We start from the raw sequence: 13327 nt of genomic DNA, 5'->3' as shown, positions 1-13327 counted from the left end.
TTTTGTCAGACGTAACTTGGGTTACCCCAAGACTTTGTCTACCTTAATTAATATTAACTATAATTATCTATACTCTTAGCACTCGGCACGATATATATATATATATATATATATATATATATATATATATATATATATATATATATATATATATATATATATATATCGTGCCGAGTTAGGGTGATATATAAACAACTATTGGCAGAAAGGTGGGCTGGTGCAAGTATGAGTAGTGGGGGGGGGGGGGGTTGAAGAGGGTTGGAATATTTTAAAAAATGCAGTATTAGAATGAGGGGCAGAAATATAGGAGAGTGGGTGCAGGAGGAAAGAGTAGTGATTGGTGGAATGAAGTAAAGGGTGTGATAGAAGAGAAAAAGATAGCTTATGAGAGGTTTTTACAAAGCAGAAGTGTTATAAGAAGAGCAGAGTATATGGAGAGTAAAAGAAAAATGAAGAGAGTGGTGAGAGAGTACAAAAGGAGAGCAGATGATAGAATGGGAGCGGCGCTGTCAAGAAATTTTGATGAAAATAAGAAAAAGTTTTGGAGTGAGTTAAACAAGTTAAGAAAGCCTAAGGAACGAATGGATTTGTCAGTTAAAAACACAGTAGGGGAGTTAGTAGATGGGGAGCCGGAGGTATTGGGTAGATGGCAGGAATATTTTGAGGAACTTTTAAATGTCGATGAAGAAAGGGAGGCGGTAATTTCGTGCACTGGCCAGGAAGGTATAATATCTTAAAGGAGTGAAGAAGAGCAGGGTGTGAGTGTGGGGGAGGTGCGTGGGGCATTACGTAGAATGAAAAGGGGGTAAAGCAGCTGGAACTGACGGCATCATGACAGAAATGTTAAAAGGAAGGGGGATATAGTGTTGGAGTGGTTGGTATTTTTGTTTAATAAATGTATGAACGAGGGGAAGGTACCTAAGGATTGACAGAGAGCATGTATAGTTCCTTTATATAAAGGAAAGGGAGACATAAGAGATTGTAAAAATTATAGGGAATAAGTTTACCGAGTATACCAGGAAAAGTGTACGGTAGGGTTGTTATTGAAAGAATTAGAGGTAAGACAGAATAGGATTGCAGATGAGCAAGGAGGCTTTAGAGTGAGTAGGGGATGTGTAGATCAAGTGTTTACATTGAAGCATATATGTGAACAGTATTTAGATAAAGATAGGGAAGTTTTCATTGCATGTATGGATTTAGAAAAGGCATATGATAGAGTGGATAGAGGAGCAATGTGGCAGATGTTGCAGGTATATGGAATAGGTGGTAATTTACTAAATGCTGTAAAGAGTTTTTATGAGGATAGTGAGGCTCAGGTTAGGGTGTGTAGAAGAGAGGGAGACTACTTCCCGGTAAAAGTAGGTCTTAGACAGGGATGTGTAATGTCACCATGGTTGTTTCATATATTTATAGATGGGGTTGTAAAAGAAGTAAATGCTAGGGTGTTGGGGAGAGGGGTGGGATTAAATTATGGAGAATCAAATGAGAGTTGACACAGTTACTGATGATGATACTGTGCTTATGGGAGATTCGAAAGAAAAGTTGCAAAGGTTAGTGGAGGAGTTTGGGAGGAAGTGTAAAAGTAGAAAGTTGAAAGTGAACATGGATAAGAATAAGGTGATGAGGGTATCAAATGATTTAGATAAAGAAAAATTGGATATCACATTGGAGAGAGGGAGTATGGAAGAAGTGAATGGATTTATGAAGGATGAGGTTAACTATATAACTGATAAAGGAAAAAAGGTGAGTGGTGCGTTGAGGTATCTGTGGAGACAAAAAACGTTATTCATGGAGGCAAAGAAGGGAATTGCATGAAAGTATAGTGGTACCAACACTTTTATGTGGGTGTAAAGCTTGGGTTCCAAATGCTGCAGCGAGGAGGCGGCTGCAAGCAGTGGAGACGTCCTGTGTAAAATGGTGTAAATATTATGCAGAGAATTCGGAGTGTGGAAATTAGGAGTCGGTGTGGAGTTACTAAAAGTATTAGAGGCCTGAAGAGGGGTTGTGGTTTGGTCATTTAGAGAGAATGGATCAAAGTAGAATGACTTCCAGAGCGTATAAATCTGTAAGGGAAGGAAGGCGGGGTAAGGGTCGTCATCGGAAAGGTTGGAAGGAGGAGGTGAAGGAGGTTTTGCGGGCAAGGGGCCTGGACTTCCAGCAAGCTTGTGTGAGCGTGTTAGGAGTGAATGGAGACGAATGGTTTTTGGGACCTGACGAGCTGTTGGAGTGTGAGCAGGGTAATATTTAGTGAAACGATTCAGGGAAACCGGTTATTTTTATATAGCCGGACTTGAGTACTGGAAATGTGAAGTACAGAGCCTGCACTTTGAAGGAGGGGTTTGGGATAATGGCAGTTTGGAGGGGTATGTTATAGTATATATTTATATATGCTTCTAAACTGTTGTATCTAGGCACCTCTGCAAAGACAGTGATTATGTGTGAGTGAGGTGAAAGTGTTGAATGATGAAAGTATTTTCATTTTGGGGATTTTCTTTCTTTTTGGGTCACCCTGCCTCGGTGGAAGACGGCCTATCGGACCTGAATGCCTCCCTTTCCTCAGACACTGCATGACCTCGAGGGTTTAGCACTCCCCATTGAATGTAGTAACGATAATGATAATCGTTTAACTACTCTTCCCAACCGGTTAGATTAGGCATCAGGTATTTTAGTATAGATATCTTTACATTATTATGGACATGGTGAAATACATGTTAGAGGAGAGACTGAAATGGCAATATTAAATTAAGCTTATTTATTGAAATATATGGAGGATACAATACAGTATATCAATACAAAATTACTCTCATTACATAACTATTACCACCAGAAATCGTTTTCTCTTAAATTATAATATAAAGTGGGAATGATGTTAATGAAGGGTACTCGCATATCTATCACAGAGGCAGTACACCAGTGCCAATAGCTCTCACAGTTCCTCACCCTAGTCTCTCTCACACTATCTTTCCTTATTAGCTCCTTGTTCTTTCCTCATGCCTCCTTCACCCTCACCTTCTTGGCTAAGGATAATGTAAACACCATATGCTCCACACTTTAAAGTCGGTAATTCGTTAAGTGTTACAGCCTCCCTAGATAGGCTGGAAACCTTCAGCTCATAAATTCAGCAAACATTTCGCTTACATTTAAAAGGGCTACGAAAAGTTAAGAATTTTATGGTTATTAAACCAGGAGGTTTGCCTCACATTGTAAACCAAGAGAAACTTTTTCATTTGTAAGGCTTTTCATACCCTATCAAACCTTGTTTGTTCCCATTTGAGGGTGTTCATATACCCTGCTAAGTTATACCTAACATATTGCCACTGCTTTCGTGCTAATAAGCTGTGTTACGTAATGTACACCCCTCATGGGATGTACCTTGATGCTATCATCAGTTCTTGATATAAGGAATTGAAGCTATCGTTCCTCGTAAATTAAACATAATTACTGCTCGTTCCTCAATTGCTGTAGCCTATATGACACTTATGGGTTTAACTCCTCCCCATGAATAGGCAAATAATGTTCAGCAAGCGTTAAGCAGTCTTAAAGCTACGAGTCAGTCAGTAATAACCTTTCAGTAAAGATGGCTTTCATATACATATAATATATAACATGGGTTAGGCTACGTAGACCGTGTGTCTGCACACCCTATCTAATTTTAACTTGGGGTATCTCCAGGAGCCTCGCTGAGAAACAGTAAACGTTGGCTTGTGCCTGGATCAACCAACCCTTGTGCTGAATGACTCACTCGGGTTCAGAGACGAAAAATTGTAGTTAATTTTTTACTCTAAATTTATCCGTACTAGGATATTGCTTGTACTCTCTCAACTATAAGGCTTATCGTACTTGCTGGACATAGAAGCAATAAGACTTACGAGTACAGGCTCCACTTATTATGGTGAATAGTGGTTTTGCAAAGGAAATAGTTATTCATAGTTATATTTCATTTTTTTTTTTACAAATATATACTACGTCTGATAAAATATAATTTCATTCAGTATTCCTTGGTCACGCGAATGATACCTCTGTATGCATGTCGTGTTTTTAGACATCCTTTCAAATACAGTTTTCTAAAAGTTTAAGCAAGTAATTGTGCTACAAGCACCTGTGCTTTGTCGACTAGAATATTGTGTGAAAAATCCCTCATCAGCGGGGTTGTGTAGGTATGAGAGCCTGCAGGCCGCTAGCACAACCAGCATGGTAGGCGGTGAACAGCCTGACTGGGTTGACTCGGCCACAGGTATGTACTTCTGGTTCCTTTTAAAATGGGAGAGAGATTCGAACTAGAAAATGTGCATCTAATTGTCTACGAAATGAAAATAGTATCTAAATAACCGTAGCACTTCAGAGCTAATTGAATGTATGCACAGCAACTGAGAAGTGAGGAGTATCTGAATAATATATATGGAAAATACCGGAGTCAGATCTCTAATAAACCTTACTAAACACTTGTGCCAACACCCTGTCCACCAACTACCAATAGATATAAGTAATATTGCAAAATAAATGTAGATGTCTTCAGGATGTACCAGATATCGTTGGTTATTAGCATGTAGGCCTGAGGGCCATGAGCTGCAGTGTCTTAGTTGATCAAAATGGCCACCAGGTAAGAGTGGCTTTCAGACCGAGGCAGTGGTGAGTGACGTTTCGCATCTGTGACAGTGACAGCGGTGATAGTAGTAATGGCGGTGCTTGCGGCAGAGACGAATGTGGTGGTGATGGTAGAAGTGGTGTTTGCTAGGCTACCTGAGCCACACGTTACGTGTTTACCCGTGAGAAGGTGGGTCTACACAGCTTGCTTCAGCCATCATCATCTGATATGAGGTCGAGTATGAAAAACTAAATATCCTTAGGTGGAATATCAATACTTACCAGGCTCACGAGAGACTTGGCCCGGAAGACGAGTCAAGGATTGGTAATGATTTGCCTGGTTACTCTCCTTGAATCAGTCTCGCTGACACTTAAAGAGAAAAGATACAGCTCCTGTATATATATATGTTTAGTAATCTGTTTTCTAAAAATAAAATGTTGAGACTGTGAAGAATAGTTGGTTATATTAGACATTTTTGGTTACTATACAAGATTGATCAAAATAGCACCATATCTTAACGATTTTTTTATATTTTTGAGATTTTAACTTTTAAAATAACCGTAGATTAAATCAAAGTCCAGTTTTACGTTGTAAAAAAAGCTCTTGCATTGCATAGGTAAGTATTTCCATTTATCAAGCACAATCCAGGAGAGCAGAGATGTTACCAACAGGTCAGGTACCTAATAGACGCGTGGTGAATGAATCTTACCAAGTGGGTTTTTTTTTTTTTTAGATGTATACATGACCTGTTGGAAACACTTTCGTCTTATTATTTGGAGGTCGGTTTTCTTTGGAATAAGAGTCTTTCGACAGTTTATTAATACAGGTCAACGTGTGGTATTTCATATCCAGTCTGTCTTGTCATTTTCTCATGCAGTTCACTTAGGTTCGCGAGGCAGGATTTTTCCATCTTTAGATTATTATTATTTTTTTTTTAAGAAATGCTTTTTATCGTGTGCATTGCATGTAGCCTTCCTATGCCGTGATTGTTTAGTTCATACCTTCCAGAGCGAACTTTGCATAGCGGAGAGTTCTTTGTGAAGTGATTGTAAATCATATGTGAGAAGTGAGTTTGAGTTGTGTGAAGCGGAAATGGTTTTTCACCCGCACAATAATCAGATGCAAAGAGAAATTGCTTTTTTAAAGACTATATATACTTCACGAATATCGTGATAAACCTGTTTTGTTTGCTATTCTTAGATCTAGTGTGCACTGCGTCATATGACTGGCGGATCTGGGAGCTATTTTTCTTTTTAACTACGTAATTGGTATTCTCAGAATAGACCAGGTGAATGAATCTCAAAACACCACGACCTGCCGCCGTAGGTTGCTCGTTCAAGTTTCTTACAGGCCAGATAATTGACCAGATAAACAACAAAAGGCTTTTTTGAAGAAAAATGCACAAGTTAATTGAGCTGCATAATCTAAGTGAGACCTTACTAAAGTTGTTTAGAGTTATAGTATAACCTCTGGGCTCGTGTTGCTTAAACTTCTTGATATAAATTTTAGTAATCTGCTTCGTTACACGCGCTTGGGCATTCCAGTCTAGGCTTCAGGTTGCTGCTTATAATTCCACTGTCCTTTTGACATGTATGCCAAATTTTGAATTACTTAATTTGTAAGTGCCAGGGTTATTTACATTCCCCAGATTTAGACCTTTGCATTTATCTACATTAAACAGCATCTGCCACTTTTCTGACTACTAGATGAGCGATTTTGGATTTATATACATTGAACTAAATCTGCCATTTTTATGACCACGACGTGAACTTTTCTAAATCCTTCTAAAATTCAGTGGGATTTTCCTGTTTTTATATCGTCAGCGAATTTGCTCATATCACTTGTTATTCCCTCATCAAGGTCATTAATGTATATTATGAACAAAAGTGGGCCTAAAACTGACTGAACCTTGTAGGTCTCCACTTATGACTGATCCCCTCTCAGATTTCACCTCATGTATGCACTCTTGTTTCCTGTTAATCAGCTACGCTTCGATCCATGACACAATTTTTCCTCCCGCAATACCATGAGCTGACTTTTTTTTTAAGATATTTTTTGTGTGGTATTCTATCAAAAGCTTTAGTGAAATCCATATAAACAGTATCGTATTCTTTATTATGATCATCTGCCTCAAATGCTTTACCTACCTACCTACCTATCTACCTACCTATCTACCTACCTACCTACCTATCCATGTGTGTCATGAATCATACTATGTTTTCCCAGGTGGTGGCTTATAATATCAACTATAATTAATTGACTAATAATTTGCCTGCAATTGAAGTCAGGCATATTGGGCGGTAATTTGACGGTAGTGACTTATCCTTTGCTTTAAAAATAAGAATTAATTCATCTCCCACATCTCATGTACTACACCTCTCTGAAGAGATTTTTTTAAAAGATTAGTTAATGGTTCACTAAGTTCCATTTTGCACTCTTTAAGAACTCTGAAAAAAAAAGTTCATCGGGGCACAGGGACTTTGCTTCAATCGGTCAGTCTGATTACCATATCTCTAGTGACTGTGATATTACATAATTTATTTTCTTCAGACCCAGGATAATTAGTTACTGGGATATCATTTGTGTCGTCTTGGGTGAAGATCGATAAGAAATAGTTGTTAAAAACTGAGCACATTTCTTTTTCGTTGTGAGTAAGATGTCTTGAGTTAGCTTTAAGTGCATCCAACGTTTTACTAACCTTAGTTCTATAAACTTTATGCCTTTGAATCTTTGAAGAGTTTCAAGAGTTTACTCTCTGAGCCCGACCATGGGCCAGGCTCGTCTGGTGCTTGCCTGGTCAACCAGGCTGTTGCTGCTGGAGGCCCGCTGCCCCACATATCCATCACAGCCTGGTTGATCTGGCACCTGGTGAAGATACTTAACCAGTTTCCTCTTGAAGGCTTCTACACTGGTTCCAGCCGTGTTTCTGATATCTTCTGGTAAGATGTTGAATAGTCTGGGACCCCGGATGTTGATACAGTGTTCCCTTATTGTCCCCACCGCACCCCTGCCCCTCACTGGGTTTATTTTACACTTCCTCCCATATCTCTCACTCCAGTATGTTATGGCAGTGTGCGGATTTGGGACTTTCGGATTAGTTTTCGAATCCTTGGCAAGTTTAATTTGTCTCTTTAAGCCTTTATATTTTTTTTTAACCTCCCTTTTAATGTGAATATTTTGATTCATGAGATGACCCTCGTCTCTTTGGATACTCCTATAAATTCCTTTATTTACTAAAGGGCATTTGAGCCTCCTTTTTATTAATTTCGGATCATTTCTGTTCGATTTTATTCCTTGGTAGGGAATACAAGTTTTTGGACAACGTGTATAGTGTCTAGAAAACTGCCATAATGATAATTATCTTTATTTCCTAAGTCTACACATGATAAGTGTTCGCTAAGCCTATCAATTAAACGAAAGTCTGGGATCCTTACTGAAGTATCTTCATTTACATTCTTCCATTCAGTATTAAATGTATTTGATATGTGGTTACTCATGCCAGGTTCTACTGTAATCTCCAAATTATTAACGAGGTTTTCGTTGTTTGCTAGAACTAAATTAAGCAAGTTATTTCTTTGATCAAACTGTCATCGGATCTGCATAGTTGAGACGGTTCTCTTATTGCTGGACATTGGCTGTCTCAAAGCTTCTTTTGATATTAACCTCTTCATACGTTGTGAACTTTTCCTCTAGTCTACTCGTATCAGTCTGCCAATGCACTTCTACAGATACACCCGTGTTCGGAGAGGATTTCCATTCATAAAGTCAGAGCATCAGAGAGGGATGGTGGGCGGGGGGCTAGCGTACATGACTATCCATAGTTAGCCACAGGTTGGGGTGTGGGGGATGCATACCTCACCGTTCATAAAATCATAGCCTCAGGGAAGGGTGAAGGGGCACACACACACGACCATTCATAAAAATTTATACATGTCAGCAAAACATCATCTTCCTGATTAAAATGTAAAGTACTGCAGCTCAGAGCGGAGTCGACATTCATGCAGCGCTTGAGTTGCTTAATTATTCACGTCTAAGTGGTATGTATCCATAACTCTGTGAAAGTGAATAGTTTAAACCTCGACCCTTGATTCTACATCAAAGAGCTATCAGAAAGTGTTGGTGTGCTAATATATTTTTTTGACTTTGATTGCAAAACTGTTTTCGGATTTCCTCTCCCACTTAAAATTTTCAAGATGTAATAATTTTTTTTCCTTTTATTGGTAATCAGCAACCTTTAAAAAATGGGATTTTCATGTTCTTGTTAGATCTGTAATAATCATAGAAGCTGATTATCTATGGAAAATGTATAGAAACTTACTTTATTTGAGCAATTTATAGCGAAATTGGTTACTAAGGTATAATAGCATAATAGCGAATAATTGACATGCTTTTCTATGTAATATGTGTAAAAGGAGGGTCATTATGTAGCTTAATTTCTGTATGTTGTAAATAGTTGTTGTAAACATGGTTGATAAATAAAAGTAAATGTGTAAGTGTTGTTAAGTTTCTAATACTGCCAGACAGTGTTTATTGATTGATCACTGCCGTCTTTTCCTTGTCCTCTGACCCACAGGAATGTACAGTGTATTATTGTTATTTTCACCTTCTGTGCTTGTTTTTTGTCTTCATCTTTTATATTAAATTTTATGGCAAGGCTGTGGAAAACTTTAGAGCAGAAAGCCAAATACGGAGGTAGGGATCTTTAACCTAACTTGTTTAGTCGATACAATTCATTCAGTGTAATCGCCTAGACTACTTTCCCAGGAATAAGCGTCATGTTGTAAGCTGATGACCTAGAATTCCAGCTCTGCATTTTTTTTTTTACCTTAGGGTTGTGTTATTTTTCAGTACAGCCTTAATTGTCAAAACGTTTATATAGAAACTTCAGAATATAGGATTTGTTTAGATTTGATAGGGAAATTTGCGTTGATATTACATTGTTTTGAAGACCGTGTCAGCGCTGTATCAATATAATTTGTAAGCAAAAATTTCGTCACTTTAGTAGTTGGCATTATACACTCTTAAATTATTATGCACACGAGTACCATGACTGGAACAGTTCACAACAAACCCGCAAATTGGAATGAAAACTAGAATGAATCTGTTCGTTCCTAATTTAAAAATGGTCAGGGATTGACCAAAGCGTCTTTTAGTTAACATTTTCACTTTATGGGTTTGTTGTGCAGCTCTGATGACAGGTTTAGTGCTTCTTTTTTATTATAATAATAATGGGTTTGTTGTGAAACATGCAAACTAATTTTTTTTCTATTAATATACTAACGTTGTTGTGTGTGTCAGTGCCGGGTCCACCTGAGAACCTGACGCTCCTGCGGGTGCACGACCGCTCGGTGGACCTGCAGTGGAGCCAGCCCACCGAGCCTAATGGCGAGATCCGGGGCTACCGAGTCTACTACATGAAGGGAAACTTCACCAGCGTGCGCACCGTCCACGCTAACGACCCCAACATCCTCTTCTCGCTCCACGACCTCGGTGAGTACCTAACATACTTCATCTCGTTCCACGACCTCTATGAGGACCTACCCACCTTCTGTACGCGACCTTCGGTGAGTACCCAGTCTTGTTCCTCTTCTCGCTCTTCTTTAGAGAGGTTCCTTCATACCAGGGAGTGGCTCTTGATTCAAGAAATTGGATGTACTCCTCAGGAAGTACCCAACTTCGTTTCCTCTTCTCTTTCCATCAGTCACCTTGGTGAGTACCCGCCTCACTTAGTTTCCAGGATATCTGCCAGAATTCAACCAAACCTGTAGTGCTCACCAAACATAGCTAGTGCCCAAAAAAAAAAAAAAAAAAAAAAAACTAACGTCAACAAAATCTAGCAAACGCCAACATTCAAGCTAGCGACAACATATCCTAGCTAGCACCAATCATACCTAGCAAGTACTAGGAAACTTACTTTGCGCTAAGGAATTAAATATAAGGCGAAAAATTCAGCTGATGGTAAACTTTATTTTAGAAGGTTAGAAATGATGTACAAAGCTCAGATGTAGATAGAGTGCAGGCACGCGTCTATCATCGTGGGGTGTACAGTGCAGTACAGGCGTTACAGTAAAACATATGTTACTTTTACCATAGGAAACCTATGCAGTCTTCCTATTCGTGTAGCCTCTTGTTGAATCACTTGATGTAAGAAACCTGTTCCGTGCGATATAATATGAGAGAGAAACAAAAATATTTTTTTTGTGAATAAAGTACTGCGTACTTTGATGCAGGTTCGAATCCTGATATACGGCCTGGTCAACCAGGCTGTTGCTGCTCCAGGCCCTCTGCCCCACATATCCACCACAGCCTGGTTGATCTGGCACCTGGTGAAGATACTTGTCCAGTTGTTCTTGAAGGCTTCTATACTTGTTCCAGCCGTGTTTCTGATATATTCTGGTAAGATGTTGAATAGTCTGGGACCCCGGATGTTGATGCATTGTTCCCTTATTGTCCTCACTGGTTTATTTTACACTTCCTCCAATATCTGTCACTCCAGTATGTTATTGCAGATTGGGGACCAGGCCCTGGAGTATCTTCCAGGTATATATCATGTATCTCTCCTCCGCTCCAATGAATATATATATATATATATATATATATATATATATATATATATATATATATATATATATATAATTTTTTTTTTTTGTTTTTTTTCCATCAAGTCGGCCGTCTCCCACCGAGGCAGGGTGACCCAAACAAGAAAGAAAATCCCCAAAAAGAAAATACTTTCATCATCATTCAACACTTTCACCACACTCACACATTATCACTGCTTTTGCAGAGGTGCTCAGAATACAACAGTTTAGAAGCATATACGTATAAAGATACACAACATATCCCTCCAAACTGCCAATATCCCAAACCCTCCTTTAAAGTGCAGGCATTGTACTTCCCATTTCCAGGACTCAAGTCCGACTATATGAAAATAACCGGTTTCCCTGAATCCCTTCACTAAATATTACCCTGCTCACACTCCAACAGATCGTCGGGTCCCAAGTATCATTCGTCTCCATTCACTCCTATCTAACACGCTCATGCACGCTTGCTGGAAGTCCAAGCCCCTCACCCACAAAACCTCCTTTACCCCCTCTTTCCAACCCTTTCGAGGACGACCCCTACCCCTCCTTCCTTCCCCTATAGATTTATATGCTTTCCATGTCATTCTACTTTGATCCATTCTCTCTAAATGACCAAACCACCTCAACAACCCCTCTTCTGCCCTCTGACTAATGCTTTTATTAACTCCACACCTTCTCCTAATTTCCACACTCCGAATTTTCTGCATAATATTTACACCACACATTGCCCTTAGACAGGACATCTCCACTGCCTCCAACCGTCTCCTCGCTGCTGCATTTACCACCCAAGCTTCACATCCATATAAGAGTGTTGATACTACTATACTTTCATACATTCCCTTCTTTGCCTCCTTAGATAACGTTTTTTGACTCCACATATACCTCAACGCACCACTCACCTTTTTTCCCTCATCAATTCTATGATTAACCTCATCCTTCATAAATCCATCCGCCGACACGTCAACTCCCAAGTATCTGAAAACATTCACTTCTTCCATACTCCTCCTCCCCAATTTGATATCCAATTTTTCTTTATCTAAATCATTTGATACTCTCATCACCTTACTCTTTTCTATGTTCACTTTCAACTTTCTACCTTTACACACATTCTCAAACTTATCCAATAACCTTTGCAATTTTTCTTTAGAATCTCCCATAAGCACAGTATCATCAGCAAAAAGTAACTGTGTCAATTCCCATTTTGAATTTGATTCCCCATAATTTAATCCCACCCCTCTCCCGAACACCCTAGCATTTACTTCTTTTACAACTCCATCTATAAATATATTAAACAACCATGGTGACATTACACATCCCTGTCTAAGACCTACTTTTACCGGGAAGTATTCTCCCTCTCTTCTACACACCCTAACCTGAGCCTCACTATCCTCATAAAAGCTCTTTACAGCATTTAGTAACTTACCACCTATTCCATATACTTGCAACATCTGCCACATTGCTCCTCTATGCACTCTATCATATGCCTTTTCTAAATCCATATATATATATATATATATATATATATATATATATATATATATATATATATATATATATATATATATATATATATATAAAGTTAAGAAAGCCTAGGGAACGTATGGATTTGTCAGTTAAAAACAGAGTAGGGGAGTTAGTAGATGGGGGGAGGGAGGTATTAGGTAGATGGCGAGAATATTTTGAGGAACTTTTAAATGTTGAGAAAGAAAGGGAGGCGGTAATTTCATGCACTGGCCAGGGAGGTATACCATCTTTTAGGAGTGAAGAAGAGCAGAATGTAAGTGTGGGGGAGGTACGGGAGGCATTACGTAGAATGAAAAGGGGGTAAAGCAGCTGGAACTGATGGGATCATGACAAATGTTAAAAGCAGGGAGGAGGGATATAGTGTTGGAGTAGTTGGTACTTTTGTTTAATAAATGTATGAAAGAGGGGAAGGTACCTAGGGATTGGCGGAGAGCATGTATAGTCCCTTTTTATAAAGGGAATGATTATAATAATAATATATAAAGGGACAAAAGAGATTGTAAAAATTATAGAGGAATAAGTTTATTGAGTATACCAGGAAAAGTGTACGGTAGGGTTATTATTGAAAGAATTAGAGGTAAGACAGAATGTAGGATTGCGGATGAGCAAGGAGGTTTCAGAGTGGGTAGGGGATGTG

General features: G+C 38.9%; 1 protein-coding gene across 4 annotated transcripts in view; it reads left to right on the top strand.

The window, feature by feature from the left end:
* The window catches only part of Ptp99A (Protein tyrosine phosphatase 99A), a 727568-nt gene that overhangs the window by 301328 nt on the left and 412913 nt on the right, over window positions 1–13327 (top strand). For all 4 annotated transcript variants that reach the window (XM_070090786.1, XM_070090785.1, XM_070090787.1 and 1 more), the window contains one exon: window positions 9884–10075. In XM_070090786.1, coding sequence (XP_069946887.1) covers window positions 9884–10075 — 192 coding nt within the window. The remainder of the gene's footprint in view (window positions 1–9883; window positions 10076–13327) is intronic.

The sequence above is a fragment of the Cherax quadricarinatus genome, chromosome 33, assembly GCF_038502225.1.
Source record: "Cherax quadricarinatus isolate ZL_2023a chromosome 33, ASM3850222v1, whole genome shotgun sequence".
NCBI lineage: Eukaryota > Metazoa > Arthropoda > Malacostraca > Decapoda > Parastacidae > Cherax > Cherax quadricarinatus.
The sequence above is the reverse complement of the archived record's forward strand: the minus strand, read 5'-3'. Positions and strand labels throughout refer to the sequence as shown.